Source organism: Coregonus lavaretus (genome assembly GCF_964263955.1).
Source record: "Coregonus lavaretus genome assembly, chromosome: 7".
Classification (NCBI taxonomy): domain Eukaryota; kingdom Metazoa; phylum Chordata; class Actinopteri; order Salmoniformes; family Salmonidae; genus Coregonus; species Coregonus lavaretus.
In genome coordinates, this window is record NC_139994.1 from 44,872,036 (window position 1) to 44,890,862 (window position 18,827).

Here is an 18,827-nt window from a genome sequence, read left to right on the forward strand (position 1 = left end):
AAACATATATAATAACATATTTCAAGTAGGTACTTTTCATGAACATGTGAAAACATTCAAATACAATCTTCAAGACTTCAAGGTTTAGTTGGCGGCAGGTAGCTTAGTGGGTAAGAGCGTTGTGCCAGTTACCGAAAGGTCGCTGGTTCTAATCCCCGAGCCGACTAGGTGAAAAATCTGTCGATGTGCCCTTAAGCAAGGCACTTAACCCTAATTGCTCCTGTAAGTCGCTCTGGATAAGAGCGTCTGCTAAATGACTAAAATGTAAAATGTAAAATGTAGTTATGCATGCTCAGGTTTTCTGTTTTTTTGTCTTATTTCTTGTTTGTTACACAATAAATAATATATTTTGCATCTTCAAAGTGGTAGGCATGTTGTGTAAATCAAATGATACAAACCCCCCAAAAATCCATTTTAATTCCAGGTTGTAAGGCAACAAAATAGGATAAATGCCAAGGGGGGTGAATACTTTCGCAAGCCACTGTAAGTATTCAGACCCTTTACTCAGTACTTTGTTGAAGCACCTTTGGCAGCGATTACAGCCTCGAGTCTTCTTTGGTATGACGCTACAAGCTTGGTACACCTGTATTTGGGGACTTTCTCCCATTCGTCTCTGCAGATCCTCTCAAGCTCTGTCAGGTTGGATGGGGCGCGTCGCTGCACAGCTATTTTCAGTTCTCTCCAGAGATGTTCGATCGGGTTCAAATCCGGGCTCTGGCTGGGCCACTCAAGGACATTCAGAGACTTGTCCCGAAGCCACTCCTGCATTGTCTTGGCTGTGTGCTTAGGGTCGTTGTCCTGTTGGAAGGTGAACCTTCGCCCCAGTCTGAGGTCCTGAGCGCTCTGGAGCAGGTTTTCATCAAGGATCTCTCTGTACTTTGCTCCGTACATCTTTCCCTCGATCCAGACTAGTCTCCCCGCAGCTAAAAAACATCCCCACAGCATGATGCTGCCACCACCATGCTTCACCGTAGGGATGGTATTGGCCAGGTGATGAGCAGTGCCTGGTTTTCTCCAGATGTGACGCTTGGCATTCAGGCCAAAGAGTTCAATCTAGGTTTCATCAGACCAGATAATCTTGTTTCTCATGGTCTGAGAGACCTTTAGGTGCCTTTTGGCAAACTCCAAGCGGGCTGTTATGTGCCTTTTACTGAGGAGTGGCTTCCGTCTGGCCACTCCACCAATCACCATAAAGGCCTGATTGGTGGAGTGCTGCAGAGATGGTGGTCCTTCTGGAAGGTTCTCCCATCTCCACAGAGGAACTCTGGAGCTCTGTCAGAGTGACCATCGGGTTCTTGGTCACCTCCCTGACCAAGGCCCTTCTCCCCTGATTGCTCAGTTTGGCCGGGCAGCCAGCTCTAGGAAGAGTCTTGGTGGTTTCAAACTTCTTCCATTTAAGAATGATGGAGGCCACTGTGTTCTTGGGGACCTTCAATGCTTCAGAAATGTTTTGGTACCCTTCCCCAGATCTGTGCCTCGACACAATCCTGTCTCGGAGCTCTATGGACAATTCCTTTGACCTCATGGCTTGGTTTTTACTTTGACATGCACTGTCAACTGTGGGACCTTATATAGACAGGTGTGTGTCTTTCCAAATCATGTCAATCAATTGAATTTACCACAGGTTAACTCCAATTAAGTTGTAGAAACATCTTAAGGATGATCAATGGAAACAGGATGCACCTGAGCTCAATTTCGGGTCAAAAGGGTCTTAATACTTATGTAAATAAGGTATTTCTGTTTTAATTTTTAATACATTTGCAAACATTTCTAAAAACTTGTTTTCGCTTTGTCATTATGGCGTATTGTGTGCAGATTGATGAGGAAACATTTTTATTAAAAAAATGTTAGAATAAGGTTGTAACTTAAACAAAATATGGAAAATCTCAAAGGGTCCAAATGCACTGTATATCTATCTACAGCTACCCTTTGGTCTCCTATCCAGGGTTTTAAGGTCCATGCTATACGGGATCCATGGGATGTCCCTACTCCATTGAGCTTGTTCCACAATTGGCCCAGCGTCGTCCAGGGTAGGGGAGGGAATGGTCGGCAGGGATGTAGAGCATGGCGTTTGCAACGCCAGGGTTGTGGGTTCGATTCCCACGGGGGGTATGCAAAATTAAAAAATAATGTATGCACTCACTAACTGTAAGTCGCTCTGGATAAGAGCGTCTGCTAAATGACTAAAATGTAAATGTTAAGGTAAGGGTTAATGTTACGGTGAGGGTTAGGTAAGGGTTGTGGTTGTGGTTAGGGTAGGTGTTAAGGTTAGGGTTAGGGTTTAGGATAGGGACGTCCCAAGGACACTGGATAGCACTGACCAGGGTTTTAACCAAGCCCAGCCCTGCTTAGCTATGATATTTGTCACTGACTATTACCAATGTGCTATCGTGAGAATGATTGTTGAGAAAACTAAATACATTCACTGTTGCTATAGAAGTCATTCCAAAGGCCTTTCGGTTCCAGGTAGAACGGAACCAAAAAGGGTTCTTCAAAGGGTTCTCCTATGGGGACAGCGAATAACCTTATTAGGTTCTAGATAGCACCTTTTCTCTAAGAGTGTAGGTTTAACAGAACAAACAAAACGTGACCATACTTTATCACTCATCATCAATAATGCTATTTAGGCCTATATAGCATTTGAAAGTCATCAACAGCTATTGTTTCAATTCAAACAAAAATTATACTAAAAATAGACAAAACAATAGGCCTAGGATTTCAAGCCCTGGTTGATTTTAAATGTTCTAAAATTTGGCAACCAAATATCAACATTTTTTTTTTTTTTTTTTTTTTTTTTTTATTTCACCTTTATTTAACCAGGTAAGCCAGTTGAGAACAGGTTCTCATTTACAACTGCGACCTGGCCAAGATAAAGCAAAGTAGTGCAGTAAAAACAACACAGAGTTACATATGGGGTAAAAAAAAACATAAAGTCAGAAATACAACAGAAAATATATATACAGTGTGTGCAAATGTAGCAAGTTATGGAGGTAAGGCAATAAATAGGCTATAGTGCAGAATAATTACAATAGTATTAACACTGGAATGCTAGATGTGCAAGAGATTATGTGCAAATAGAGATACTGGGGTGCAAAAGAGCAAAATAAATAACAATATAGGGATGAGGTAGTTGGGTGGGCTAATTTCAGATGGGCTGTGTACAGGTGCAGTGATCGGTAAGGTGCTCTGACAACTGATGCTTAAAGTTATTGAGGGAGATAAGAGTCTCCAGCTTCAGAGATTTTTGCAATTCGTTCCAGTCATTGGCAGCAGAGAACTGGAAGGAATGGCGGCCAAAGGAGGTGTTGGCTTTGGGAATGACCAGTGGGATATACCTGCTGGAGCGCAGACTACGGGTGGGTGCTGCTATGGTGACCAATGAGCTAAGATAAGGCGGGGATTTGCCTAGCAGTGATTTATAGATGGCCTGGAGCCAGTGGGTTTGACGACGAACATGTAGTGAGGACCAGCCAACAAGAGCGTACAGGTCACAGTGGTGGGTAGTGTATGGGGCTTTGGAGACAAAACGGATGGCACTGTGATAGACTACATCCAATTTGCTGAGTAGAGTGTTGGAGGCTATTTTGTAAATGACATCGCCGAAGTCAAGGATCGGTAGGATAGTCAGTTTTACGAGGGCATGTTTGGCAGCATGAGTGAAGGAGGCTTTGTTGCGAAATAGGAAGCCGATTCTAGATTTAACTTTGGATTGGAGATTCTTTATGTGAGTCTGGAAGTTGAGTTTACAGTCTAACCAGACACCTAGATATTTGTAGTTGTCCACATACTCTAGGTCAGACCCGTCGAGAGTGGTGATTCTAGTCGGGTGGGCGGGTGCTAGCAGCGTTCGATTGAAAAGCATGCATTTAGTTTTACTAGTGTTTAAGAGCAGTTGCAGGCTACTGAAGGATTGTTGTATGGCATTGAAGCTCGTTTGGAGGTTTGTTAACACAGTGTCCAATGAAGGGCCAGATGTATACAAAATGGTGTCGTCTGCATAGAGGTGGATCTGAGAGTCACCAGCAGCAAGAGCGACATCATTGATATACACGGAGAAAAGTGTCGGCCCAAGAATTGAACCCTGTGGCACCCCCATAGAGACTGCCATAGGTCCAGACAACAGGCCCTCCGATTTGACACACTGAACTCTATCTGAGAAGTAGTTGGTGAACCAGGCGAGGCAGTCATTTGAGAAACCAAGGCTATTTAGTCTGCCAATAAGAATGCGGTGGTTGACAGAGTCGAAAGCCTTGGCCAGGTCGATGAAGACGGCTGCACAGTACTGTCTATTATCAATCGCGGTTATAATATCGTTTAGGACCTTGAGCGTGGCTGAAGTGCACCCGTGACCAGCTCGGAAACCGGATTGCATAGCGGAGAAGGTACGGTGGTATTCGAAATGGTCGATGATCTGTTTGTTAACTTGGCTTTCGAATACTTTCGAAAGGCAGGGCAGGATGGATATAGGTCTGTAGCAGTTTGGATCTAGAGTGTCACCCCCTTTGAAGAGGGGGATGACCGCGGCAGCTTTCCAATCTCTGGGGATCTCAGACGTTATGAAAGAGAGGTTGAACAGACTAGTAATAGGGGTTGCGACAATTTCGGCGGCTAGTTTTAGAAAGAAAGGGTCCAGATTGTCTAGCCCAGCTGATTTGTAGGGGTCCAGATTTTGCAGCGCTTTCAAAACATCAGCTGTCTGAATTTGTGTGAAGGAGAAGCGGGGGGGGGCATGGGCAAGTTGCAGCAGAGGGTGCAGAGTTGGTGGCCGGGTTAGTGGTAGCCAGATGGAAAGCATGGCCAGCTGTAGCAAAATGCTTGTTGAAATTCTCGATTATTGTAGATTTATCGGTGGTGATAGTGTTTCCTAGCCTCAGTGCAGTGGGCAGCTGGGAGGAAGTGCTCTTATTCTCCATGGACTTTACAGTGTCCCAAAACTTTTTGGAGTTAGTGCTACAGGATGCAAATTTCTGTTTGAAAAAGTTAGCCTTTGCTTTCCTGACTGCTTGTGTATATTGGTTCCTAACTTCCCTGAAAAGTTGCATATCGCGGGGGCTATTTGATGCTAATGCTGTACGCCACAGGATGTTTTTGTGCTGGTCAAGGGCAGTCAAGTCTGAGGAGAACCAGGGGCTATATCGGTTCTTAGTTCTGTATTTTTTGAATGGGGCATGTTTATTTAAGATTGAGAGGAAATTACTTTTAAGGAACAACCAGGCATCCTCTACTGACGGAATGAGATCTATATCCATCCAGGATACCTGGGCCAGGTCAATTAGGAAGGCCTCCTCGCTAAAGTGTTTTAGGGAGTGTTTGACAGTGATGAGGGGTGGTCGTTTGACCGCGGACCCGTTACGGACGCAGGCAATAAGGCAGTGATCGCTGAGATCCTGGTTGAAGACAGCTGAGGTGTATTTAGAGGGTATGTTAGTCAGGATGATATCTATGAGGGTACCCATGTTTACGGATTTAGGGTTGTACCTGGTAGGTTCGTTGATAATTTGCGTGAGGTTGAGGGCATCTAGCTTGGATTGTAGGATGGCTGGGGTATTAAGCATATCCCAATTTAGGTCACCAAGCAGTACAAACTCTGAGGATAAATGGGGGGCAATCAATTCACATATGGTGTCCAGGGCACAGCTGGGGGCTGAGGGGGGTCTGTAGCAAGCGGCAACAGTGAGAGACTTATTTCTGGAAAGGTGGATTTTTAGAAGTAGAAGCTCAAACTGTTTGGGCACAGACCTGGATAGTATGATGGAGCTCTGCAGGCTATCTCTACAGTAGATTGCAACTCCACCCCCTTTGGCAGTTCTATCTAGACGGAAAATGTTATAGTTGGGGATGGAAATTTCAGAATTTTTGGTGGCCTTCCTGAGCCAGGATTCAGACACTGCTAGAACATCAGGGTTGGCAGAGTGTGCTAACGCAGTGAATAACTCAAACTTAGGAAGTAGACTTCTGATATTTATGTGCAAGAAACCAAGACTTTTGCGATTACAGAAGTCATCAAATGATAGCGCCTGGGGAGTAGGAGTGATACTGAGGGCTGCAGGGCCTGGGTTAGCCTCTACATCACCAGAGGAACAGAGGAGGACTAGAATAAGGATACGGCTAAAGGCTTTAGGATTTGAAGTAGATGTACAGTTGAAGTCGGAAGTTTACATACACATTAGCGAAATACATTTAAACACAGTTTTTCACAATTCCTGACATTTCATCCTAGTAAAAATTCCCTGTTTTAGGCCAGTTAGGATCACCACTTTATTTTAAGAATGTGAAATGTCAGAATAATAGTAGAGAGAATTATTTATTTCAGCTTTTATTTCTTTCATCACATTCCCAGTGGGTCAGAAGTTTACATACACTCAATTAGTATTTGGTAGCGTTGCCTTTAAATTGTATAACTTGGGTCAAATGTTTAGGGTAGCCTTCCACAAGCTTCGTACAATAAGTTGGGTGAATTTTGGACCATTCCTCCTGACAGAGCTGGTGTAACTGAATCAGGTTTGTAGGCCTCCTTGCTCACACACGCTTTTTTCATTTCTGCCCACAAATTTTCTATAGGATTGAGGTCAGGGCTTTGTGATGGCCACTCCAATACCTTGACTTTGTTGCCCTTAAGCCATTTTGCCACAACTTTGGAAGTATGCTTGGGGTCATTGTCCATTTGGAAGACCCATTTGCGACCAAGCTTTAACTTCCTGACTGATGTCTTGAGATGTTGCTTCAATATATCCACATAATTTTCCTTCCTCATGATGCCATCTATTTTGTGAAGTGCACCAGTCCCTCCTGCAGCAAAGCACACCCACAGCATGATGCTGCCACTCCCATGCTTCATGGTTGGGATGGTGTTCTTCGGCTTGCAAGTTCTCCCCTTTTTCCTCCAAACATAACGATGGGCATTATGGCCAAACAGTTCTATTTTTGTTTCATCAGACCAGAGGACATTTCTCCAAAAAGTACGATCTTTGTCCCCATGTGCAGTTGCAAACCGTAGTCTGGCTTTTTTATGGCGGTTTTGGAGCAGTGGCTTCTTCCTTGCTGAGCGGCCTTTCAGGTTATGTCGATATAGGACTCATTTTACTGTGGATATAGATACTTTTGTACCTGTTTCCTCCAGCATCTTCACAAGGTCCTTTGCTGTTGTTCTGGGATTGATTTGCACTTTTCGCACCAATGTACTTTCATCTCTAGGAGACAGAACGCATCTCCTTTCTGAGCGGTATGACGGCTGCGTGGTCCCATGGTGTTTATATCTGCGTACTATTGTTTGTATAGATGAACGTGGTACCTTCAGGCGTTTGGAAATGTCTCCCAAGGATGAAGCAGACTTGTGGAGGTCTACAAATTTTTTTCTGAGGTCTTGCCTGATTTTTTTTCAAGGTAGGCCTTGAAATACATCCACAGGTACACCTCAAATTGACTCAAATGATGTCAGTTAGCCTATCAGAAGCTTCTAAAGCCATGACATCATTTTCTGGAATTTTCCAAGCTGTTTAAAGGCACAGTCAACTTAGTGTATGTAAACTTCTGACCCACTGGAATTGTGATACAGTGAATTATAAGTTAAATAATCTGTCTGTAAACAATTGTTGGAAAAACTACTTTTATCATGCACAAACTAGATGTCCTAACCGACTTGCCAAAACTATAGTTTGTTAACAAGACATTTGTGGAGTGGTTGAAAAACGAGTTTTAATGACTCCAACCTAAGTGTATGTAAACTTCTGACTTCAGCTGTATCTTCTGCTTGGATAGTTCCATCTGTGCCACTGACTTAGTTTGGCTTTAAAGATGCAGTCTGATCTTAAGCACAAGAAATGTGTAACATATTGTACGAATTGGATTCGTAAACTATCATACTTTTGCAATGTAGATATCTATATTATTTCATTTTTTTGCAGGACATAACATATCATATGGAATGGATGACGTAGTACACAAATGGATGACGTGGTACACAATTGGATGACATAATACAAAATTGGATGACGTTTTACCTAATGAGCACCACTTTCAAAACTACTGGCTGAAATCATAAATAAAGTTCTGGAGCATCACTTTAATTCCAGTTTGTCTTTACATTTTAGTCATTTAGCAGACGCTCCTATCCAGAGCGACTTACAGTTAGTGAGTGCATAAATTTTTTCATACTGGCCCCCTGTGGGAATCAAACCCACAACCCTGGTGTTGCAAGCGCCATGCTCTACCAACTGAGCTACACGGGGTCTTAATTGATATATTGGATTAATGATCTCAATCTCAACCAAAACTCCAAGTTAAATAATAGGACTAAATCAAATCAATCTTTATTTCAGGTGCATCCCACTAGGCACAGATGACAATACAACTTCTATTCCACTTTGGTTCAACTTAATTTTGTTGAAATGATGTAAAAACTATGTTGATTCAACCAGTGTGTGCCCAGTGGTATTTAAAGTGTGATTTTATTTTATTTAGTCCTATTCTTTAACTTCGATTTTTGGTTGAGATGGAGACTTGAATCCAACGTATTAATTATTCATTTGTAGATAAACTGAAATTAAAGCCAGACTAAGTCAGTGGCACAGATGGAACTATCCAAGCAGAAGATACATCTCCTTAAAATGTTAATATTTGGTTGGGTTGACAACCAAACAATTCAATATCCCTTTTAGAATACAATAAATAGCCTATTAACTTGTTAACAAGTTAACAAATTATATGTTGAATTCACATCTCCAACTCAACCAAAGATAAAAGTTAAAGAATGAATGGTCCTCTGTAGCTCAGCTGGTAGAGCACGGCGCTTGTAACGCTAAGGTAGTGGGTTCGATCCCCGGGACCACCCATACACAAAAAAAAATGGCATATTATTATTATTATAGATTAAGCCAGTGGCTCAGATGGAATCTATCCAAGCAGTAGATACATATCTTTTAAATGTTGATATTTGGTTGCATTGTCAACCAAACTCAATTCAATATTTATTTTGTAATACAGTAAATAGCCTAAAGACATTTCTTACTTACTGTATAAAGCCTGCATAAAGCGTGCATTTTCAAGATAGCATGGATAGGTCCTCGCAGGTCTGTGGAGAATTGCTGTAATAATCTGCACAGAATCTCGAACAACATTGATCACACGCACCATGTACTTTTAATGTAATCTCAACTGCAATCCAGGTCATTTGGTTCTGCTGTCAGATGAAGCACAGTGAAAATATCTGACATTGTATTCCCATTTGAACTTTGCTGTGCTTTTAAATGGTTGAAAGCCCAGTGATAGACATTTGGGTGACAACTAAACCAAAAGTCAGACATTGTTTTTCCATTGGAATTTGGTTGTGCTTTTAGGTGGTTGAAAGCATAGTGATAACACATTGGAAATTCAATTAACATTTGGCTGTATTTTGAGTGGGTGAATATAGGCTGCAATCTCATTGATCAACATCTCAACCAAATGTTACCCAATTATCCACGTTGAAATGGTGTATCCAGTGGGATAGGCCTACACATGCAGCAAAATTCGTTTATGAGTAAGAGACGTTTCAGACAGTATGCGGCAAATGTCAACTTGCTCATTGATCAAATAAGAGAGACACAATTAGGCCTACCAGTCGTTGCGCGTGCATTAATTTAAAGCAGGATATATCACAGCAAATGAGTTTAGGCTTATGAGTAAGACATGTCTCAGCATCATAAAAGGCAAATGTCCATCTTCAACAAACAAAAAAAGAACTGAGCATATTGTAACCACCCACCTGAGTCATAGAGAAGACTTTCTGATGACCACAACTTCTAATAACTCTTTAAAAGTCACACCGCCAGCATCTCCCACGCACTTGTTTAGCTCTGGCTCATCAAATCCATGACAACCACTTGTTGAAGCCTCACTGCCCGTTGCTAAGATATTGAATGTATTCTACCAGAAAATCCTCCTACCCCAACCACCCATTCAACCCCCTCACAACGACCTCACCAAACTCAACCACCCTCAGAACGCAAAAGGCGCACAGGCTGGCCATCATCTAACTTCCGCCATGCAGTGGGACAACAAACTTAAAAAGGACCTTTGTCAAATTATACAGATCACTATAAATGAATGCTGTCAAAAGTATGGGCCTATATTTTAAGTTTAAAAGGGTCCTTGCTACACAGTTCCACCACTCATGCCATCTGGCTAACCATTTGGCGCAAACAAAATGTTCTCTTATCTCCCCCCTCCATACACAACTTCCCAATTAATGTGTTTCTCTTCCTTGCACCCTTATTTAGGAATAGACCAAGTTGTTCAAATCTCCAACTGCTTGGCCCAAATTAATATTCCGAGGGGTGCATGTGGTCATGGGCCGGGGCTAGCGTAGTGTGGGCCAATTTACGCGCTTTCTTGGCTAGTTTCGCAGCCTTGAGTTCAGAGTTGCCAGGGAAACGACAGGCTGTGTTGGTAGAGTTAGTTGGGTCTTGAATGTCAGATTGCCAGAGAGAGAGGAAGAGATGGTGGGTACTCCCCCCCCCCCCCACTCCACTCATATCTTCGCCATAGCTCTCCCATCCTCCCCTCCCTTCTACCCTGCGATTAGCCTGCGCAGGCTCTACGATTTCCATGAGAATGGAGACGGGCGGTGAAAGGGTTAAGCCTGATCTGGAGAAGAAGGGGCGATGAAGCCCCCGAATGCAACGCTCATTTTCTGCTCGGCGGGGGAGCGAGAGAAAGGGAACAAAGCTCTCCGGGGGAGTCGCCGAAGACTCCGCGGCTTTACTATGTGCACCTGCGAGCTCAAAAGCTACGGACAATGTGCCTCCGAAACGGGCAATTATGAGTGGGCCAGCCACCCGCTTTCTCTCCGGAGAAGGGAGGGAGGGGGTGAGCAAGAGGGGGAGAAGTGAATTTTAAAAGACGGGGAGAAGAGAAGAAAGTAAACGATCGACCCTAAATCATCCCCCCCCCCCCCCCCCCCCCCCACGCGTCTCTCCTACACCCGGGACGCCTCTGTCCCATCTCCCCAAACGTTTTTTTTTTGTTGGTCCGCCTCCCTCCGAAGTTTTATTTTAAGCATCCCCAAGCATAATGGTGTCCACCTGTGGTGCCACTGTTTAAACGTAAACCCGGCTCGTTTTGATTGAGCGCCTGATGTCAGGCCTATGGTTATTTTCTGTAATGATCGCGGACAGATGAGGTCACTCAAACAGCTGAGCAGCCAAAGCTGAAGAATAGGAACAATTGATAATGCGTTGTAAAACATTAGCAGTCACCTTCATAAAAGCATAAAAACATTTGGCTATTGGCTGGCTTTAAATATTGGATTAAAGTATTCTCAATTGACTTTGAGACTGTATTATGCTCTTATTTCTGAACAACTTTGCCTGACAAAATAGGCCGTCTCAACCTAATTGCCATAAATAGGCTCCAAATGAGTCCAATATCAAAGAACTTCACCGTTGAATCGACCTCTCAATCTGACGTGTAATCTGCGCATTATGCAAACTGACACAATTGTAGTCTAGTCTGTGCCAGGAATTTCCCCAGAATAGCATATCAATGATGCGTCATCTTTGTGAAAATACTACAATGGAGTGCATTTCTAAAACGTAAACATTTCGAGAACAAAATAAATTGCTTAATGTCCCAAAAACATCTGAAAGACTGCAATGAATATATTTGGAGACCAGAGGATTTAAAGACGTTTTAATACTTGTCAATGCCACATGTGAAAATGAGTTAGCAAAAATACCCTTAGTATAAGAGCCTTAAAAAGATAGTTTATTTATACACTATGCACATCAAAAGTTGCAAGACTCTCAAACAACCAGGATTAGACAACTAAATAAATGCAGCTAAAAGTTTACAGTAAAAAGGTTACGTTTTACACACTTGGATTGCAATAAACGTGTTTCATTATTACTTTCATATAAATGACAGTATTTAAACCCCACCAAAAAGAATGAACAGTGATTTATTCCCTTTGATGCAAGTACTTTAGTGGATTGTACAATAATACTAAAGGGACTGTTGGAACATGACTGTTCCAGAATGGTTGTAATTTTGTGTGGTTCAACTACTTCCACAGCCTAAAAATGTACCCACTTGCCATTTCAGACCACAAAGAAATCTAAAATTGATCCTAACTTTTAGCAGCACTGGTTGACTATTCATAAATGAGAGAGGGTGTTGTCAGATGAAACAAAGGCAAATGAACCTTAACCCTCAAGTCTTGTTACAACAGGAGACAAAACTTTATGCCAACTCCTTTTGTCAGTCATTTTGTAGAATTAGAAAAAAGGAAAATGGAGTGTGGTATCTGAAGACATTAAGCAGCAGCAAACTATCAGCTAAAATATGAAACTGAGAAGCTGGAGAACATTGAGAAGTTTATTGTAAAATTAATAGATTTTATTCTCTGCCATTAGTTGCCCAGGCAACAGTGCTTGGTTGGATACATCTGTAAAAAAGTAGAAATCCATACAAACAGTTGCCGAGCTAGAGAAAAATCATCGAAATGTATTTTGTAAAAAATAAAAACTTGTTTATGTAAACAATGAAATAGAATGCAGCATTTGTATAAAATGTCATTCAGTTAAGAGTATTCTATGAACAAAGTTAAAACCTGCAGAATACAACAGAGGTATCTGAACAGTAAGCATTAGGAACATTGCCAAATAGCGTAACTCCTAATAGTATTTACAATAGTCAAAATCAAAATGGATGACTAATGAACAAACAATTACATTGTCAAATGTAAAACTCATTGCAGCAGGAAAAATCCAATTATTTTAGTTGTTTTTCCATTAGTCCACTGTTGATACAGTCCTAAAATGTTTTGCATGTCAAGTTTTCAAGAAGCAAAGTGTCACTTGCCACATGGCATGTGACACTTTGCTTCTTGAAAATCATATATCTTGAAAACCTGACATGCAAAACATTTTAGGACTGTATCAACAGTGGACTAATGGAAAAAATACCAAAAAGAATTGGAGTGGATTTTTCCTTCAACTTAAAACCATGTTATATATATTTTTTATTTTTTATTGAAGACTCAAACAAAAATGCATTGGTATGGGGTTTGGATATTCAGTACTACTAAACACACCAATTAATCTCATATACTTGTTTCCATTGGCTCCAATGAACTCATAAGATTGTCCAACAGACTATACCATGTCATCCTATGAAATTGGATTGGCTTTAAAAACAAGCGCACTTACTCAAAGTAGAAGGCACCAAGAGGCCATACTTGTATAAAAAAAAAAGTGTCACTCTTCATTCAAGTTATATTCTGTGCATTTCTCCCTCTCTTCCCCAAGTTATATTCTGTGCGTTTCTCCCTTGGTCTCCCCATTTCACTGCACTAGCAAGCGGTTAGTTGATTAGATGTTCCGTTCTGAGAGAGGCCCCACTGGGCCACACAAACAAAACCAGTTCTGGAATCAGAATCATCAGAATTCTTGTGGCGGGTCATATGATTTGTATGTCACTGGCCCTAGGAGGATAGTGATTGACTGACCCGGTTCCCAGTGTGTTGCGTTCCCATGGTGGAGCCCCTCTGAGTCTGCATCCCAAATGGCACCCTATTCCCTTTATAGTGCATTAGTTTTGACCATGCAGGGCCCATAGGGCTCTGGTCAAAAGTAGAGCACTATATGGGGAATAGGGTGCCATTTGGGATGCAGCCCATGTCTCCCTCCCGGTTGGTTTAGTTTAGGTCGTGATCATGATTACCCATAAACCCGAGGGGCAGGTACTACTGTGCCAGTAGGACAATACAGGAGACTGAACACAATGGAACATTGTGAACATACAAGAGTCAGGTGTTTTGCGACATACATAGCGGCCCGGGCGTTTTTGAATGGAAGCTCCGTTTTTGTCAAAGAGGGAAAAAAATCCTATGTACACAAACAAACATTTCATTGTCGTAAAGTATATGTACAGGACAGCAGTCCGTCATAATGAGAAGTTAATCGAGAAGTGTCTCCGTCCAAGAAGTGGATGGGCAACTGAACAAACAACCCAGTCTTGGGACAGAGGACGGGACGGACGAAGGGGCATATTATTGTAGTCAAAATGCGGAGGTAGAAAAATAACCTTTTTATATAAAGTCACTGCTTTTTATAATGCAACGCAGGACCATAATGAGTGGGTCTGACAGTGTTGTACCCAGGGTGTGTGACAAAACTGGTGTCCTTGTGTCCCTCCAAGCCAGCACACTCACATTGAGTCCCAGTCACTATCCCCACCGGTCCCTAGATATGAGTGAGGGGGACAGTCCCACTGAGATAGTGTTGCTGGACGCTGTAGCCTCCTCTCTGGGCGGCAGGGTCACTGGTGTCTCCCCCGGGGATGTACATACTGATCATATCCCTCAAATCCCCCTGGAGAGGCCCGCGGTGGTGGTTAGGTCCACCGGTCGGGGAGTGCGACACCGGCTCTGGCTTCACCATGGACATGACTGGGCTGGGCTGCTGGTGGCTGCTGCTGTAGGACATGGGGCTGGGGAGGAGAGGGGGAGATGCTGTTAGTGACTGAATGATATGGATGTTATGTAATGTTTAGCTACAGTATGTCATGTTGGGGCACGCAACTAAATCTTCAGGTATACGCGCAATAAATAGCGCAGACCCGATTACACTATTCTACATGACAGACAAATCATGTCCACTCCGTTCAATACAAATCATTTATACCTGAAATGTGTCGTAAAGAACGGACTGATTATGAAGTGTCCAATTGTTCTACTTCACCTTAATTCATGGTAATTTGCAACGAGTTGTCTTTTCTTTGGGATTTTAGAGTGGTTTTGTCAAATAAAAAAGTTCAGATTCATTTTGATACCAAGACAGACCCATCGGAATTAAATCATTAATCCTGCATGACAGTCAGAAGAGGGGCACGCAATATATTATTCTGGGTGCAGACAAACATGCAGAGTTGACTGATGTGACCAGTAGTGAGTCACCTAGTGGGAGAGCCCATGGAATCCACCCTGTGTTTACAAACAGCATGGGCTGGGGAGTGGGGACAGGGCAGGTCCAGACTAGTTAGGCCACCAACTACAGCACCATGAAGTGAACTGCAGATATTCTCAGTCAGTTAAGGAATTCATTAACCAACTAAAGGCGCTTAAAGATATCAGGGTGAGGAATTATTTTAAATTGGAAGCATGAAAAAGCTGTGTGAATGTGTTTATGCACATTTTTTTGTTTTGAAACTAAATGAATCACTGGTGTCTCTCTGGAAGAGGCCTGGGAGAAAGCACTGATGTGGACTAGAGGATTGTGGGTAAAGGACCACACACAAAGCTTTCCCATAGAGTGGGCCTCTTCACATGCTCTACAATCCACAGGCCTAAAACAAGTAAACAACCTACACTTAACCAATGTGTAAATGTATGTTTTTAAAACTGTAGTGCTTTGTGTTATGTTACAAGTGTGAAACTTTGTGTGCGCCGCTATTTTGGCCCAGTCTCTTGTTAGAGATTGTTTCTCGATGAGACTAACCTGGTAAAATAAAAAAGTAAAAATACAAATATTAACCTATTTACTATTGACCAAAGTTTTAAAGACATAAGATAGAATGTTTTAATAAATTATAGGTTAAAATGACATTTGAAAATAATAAAAATAATTATTTTATCCTTAACGTGCAGTATATTTAGCATTTAGCATTTCTGAACAAAAAAAGAAATACAAAGTCATCTTCTGAAAATCAACAATTGGGAGAAAGACAAAACAAAAAAGTTATGGCTCTGTGCTGGATGTGTGAGGGTTGTGAGTCATGACATGGGTTATAATTCATCTTAGTTTTTAACAGGCAAATCCAGTTTGGCAACAAACACATGGGGCCTATCAGATTATAAATATTTACAGAAATTCATCAAACTTGTGAGAGTCAGAATGTTGGAAGTGTTTAACAAACAAGTGTTTTTTATTAACAAAACTTGAGCAATTCAAGTAATTCAAAACATTATCTGATACATACATTTTGAAATACACTGACAAGGCATGATGCTTGCTGGACCTGTACTGATTGCATACTGCATGAACTGAAATAAAATGTATTAAAATGCAGAAGTAATGTTAAATAATCTCTTCCATGTTGGGCGATTAATAATTTCTGGTCCATTAAAACAGCAGGCTATATCCTATTTTTATGTGATAACTGCTCTCGCAATAATTGGGCCTAAAGTAATGTGATTTAACGATAAGTCTTGATTAGTACAACATTGATTATGTAGCAACCACTGGTTTAAAGCAGAGAATGTGGGTGTCTGGTTAGAATTGCTCAAATCTTATCACAATAACGAGAAAATGTCAATTTGCAAACTTCAGGCTGCCGATCCACTGACAAAAGTTTATCATTGGTTCCAATTCGGTTAAGAAACGTTGAACATTTTCCATTTTAGTCATTTAGCAGACGCTCTTATCCAGAGCGACTTACAGTTAGTGAGTGCATACATTTTCATACTGGTTGTATAGGCTATATAAAATGGGTACACACTTTCAAGTGTTGAGGTAGGTTAAGTATTGAGGGTGTCCTTTTCATTCAATACGCAATAAACTAGCTAACAATCGAAATAAATGCTGAATTTAGATGAAAGAATAGTTTACAGATGTGTCCACAGCACAAGTGCACCTGCTCAGTAAATTTAGGTGTCAGATTACACGGGTAGCAACTGGCGTGAGAGCATTGTCATTAAACTTTTGTTATCAAAACTGGATTTACATGAAAGCTATAAAACATTGTCCCTCTCAATTAGGTATTAGAATCAGAACATGCGGAATGGAATTTAGAACTGGAACATAGTCTACCTGTAGGTGTTGGCGCCGTTCATATACGTCTGTGCTGCGGTCATGGCCTGGGGGTACTGGAGCGCGGACAGGTCGTAGCGGTGCAGCTGCTGAGTGTAGCCAAGGGCCTCGCTCTGCATCCCGGCGTAACCTCCCGCCGGGCCCCACCCGTAACTCTCCATCCTGGGACTCCCACCTTGGCCCTGCGCGGCGGCCGCGGCCAGCAGGTTCCCGGCGGAGAGAGGGTACTTCCCCATTTGGTTGTCCTTTTTGAGCAGGGGCTTGGTTTTACGGCGTGGCTTGTACTTGTAGTCGGGGTAATCCTTCATGTGCACCGCCCTGAGGCGCTTGGCTTCGTCAATGAACGGCCGCTTCTCAGCATCAGTCAGTAGCTTCCACTCCGCGCCCAGCCGCTTGCTGATCTCGGAGTTGTGCATCTTGGGGTTCTCCTGGGCCATCTTGCGACGCTGGCCCCTAGACCAGACCATGAAGGCGTTCATGGGTCTTTTGACCTTGTCCATGGGGTCCCCGCCCGGAGGACACAGGGATTTGGACCCTGGGTGAGAGTTGCCAATGTTGTTGCCGGTGACCGGAGACATGGCGGTTTGGTGCGACTGCTGTTGCCCAGAGGGCTTTAACTCGTGTTCCATCATGCTATACATAGTTGTCTGGAACTTTTAAAGTGTCTCAGTTCAAAATAAATCAAGTTAAAATTGATAAAAAAGCGAAGTAAACAGTCACAGCCTCTGTCACCTGTTACCTGTCGACTTTTGGCCGGGTGGTTTTCCTGTTCTGGAATGACAAGTGGAAACCGAATGCACCAAGTGTTCCAAATCAACTAATTAGAACACAGAAGACACACCCGATTCGAACCACGGGGATTAAATTACGAGTCAGTGTGTGAAGCGGTCATTAGTCTACATAAATCAATCAAGCGAGAGAAAACTCAACGATAAAGTTTGACGAATTGTTTGAGCTGTAAAAAAAAGTATCATTAAAAATCCCTTCAGTCAGTAGGCCTATCTCTTTCGGCGCAGGGTTGCAAACAACCACTTCTAGAGATTCAATTCTGTAAACTGAAGAGTCCTGCGTGATGACAAAAAAAGTTATTCCCTTTCAATCGTGCGGTTTTTCAGAGATAATTGTATTCGAAGGGTCCGGACCAATCCCGGAGCGCTATAGGCTTCCCCCGTGCGCGCGTGCATTTGCATAATTATAGGCGGGGACGCGAGCTGCATGTGCTGGAGGCACTGAGGAGTGGAGCACTTGTTGATGAGCGATAGAAAGTGTGTGAGAGAGACGGGGAGCTTTTCAATTAGAAAAAGTAATAATCCCGAATACACTCATTTAAAAGTGTGAATTGAGCTCAAATTATTTATAATAAAGAGTTTTAAAATCATGGCATTGGCAGTTTGGCACACAGCCAGCATGCGCATGAATGGGTGTGCATAAAATATATCTACTTTTTTGTGCTTCCATGATTACGAGCAAAACGGACCAAATGTAAACAAATTATCAAACATTAATATATTTTAACATATTTAATCGACTTTTATTATTTTCATCATCATTTCAAGACAATCATTTTAGGCTATTGGATACAAGGATACTTTTATTGCGCTTGGAACAAAAGTCACACAAACTCTCCTATTTCAGTCTACAACAACAACAGCCACAATGACAAACTACGTTTACCAAATGAATCAACACAGTTTGTTGTGTCTGTGAGTGCGTCTGCTCGTTTTCTAGACGTCTGACATCGTTCAAACGATTGTTAGCCTATAAAGACGTCCATGGCTTCTATACATGGTATTGATAGGCTTAACAATGGAGCATAGAATTACGGTGGGGTTCCATGAGAATGAGGAAAAGGTCTGTTGGTTCGGCCAAATAGAAGCTTTTCTTATGCTGCAGTTCCAATGGAATAGGTCTTTGTTAATGTTTTCCAAACCTACGAGGGGCATGCTGTCTCTCTATCTACCCAGTACCCAACTTCCTCCTTCCTTTCAAACCATTATTTTGAAAGGAAAGGATACAGACCTGTCATCATTCAAGTGATGTCCA

The 18,827-nt window shown here is 42.2% G+C and overlaps 1 protein-coding gene across 1 annotated transcript; it reads right to left on the minus strand.

Moving 5' to 3' along the window:
- Positions 1-13,009: 13,009 nt before the first annotated feature.
- On the minus strand, positions 13,010-17,886 carry LOC311132683 (transcription factor Sox-19b-like). The gene is made up of 2 exons (XM_084165952.1): positions 16,785-17,886; positions 13,010-14,466 (listed from the first exon to the last, which is right to left on the minus strand). Exons 1-2 carry the CDS (start codon positions 17,423-17,425, stop codon positions 14,220-14,222), a joined length of 888 nt encoding a protein of 295 aa, XP_084022078.1. The 5' UTR covers positions 17,426-17,886; the 3' UTR covers positions 13,010-14,219.
- Between the last annotated feature and the right edge of the window lie 941 nt (positions 17,887-18,827).

Coding starts and splice junctions, on each gene's coding strand:
- LOC311132683 (XM_084165952.1), bottom strand. CDS start 17,425: ATGTATAGCATGATGGAACACGAGTTAAAGCCCTCTGGGCAACAGCAG. Junction 14,467..16,784: donor AACGGCGCCAACACCTACAG/GTAGACTATGTT, acceptor TCTCCTCCCCAG/CCCCATGTCCTACAGCAGCA.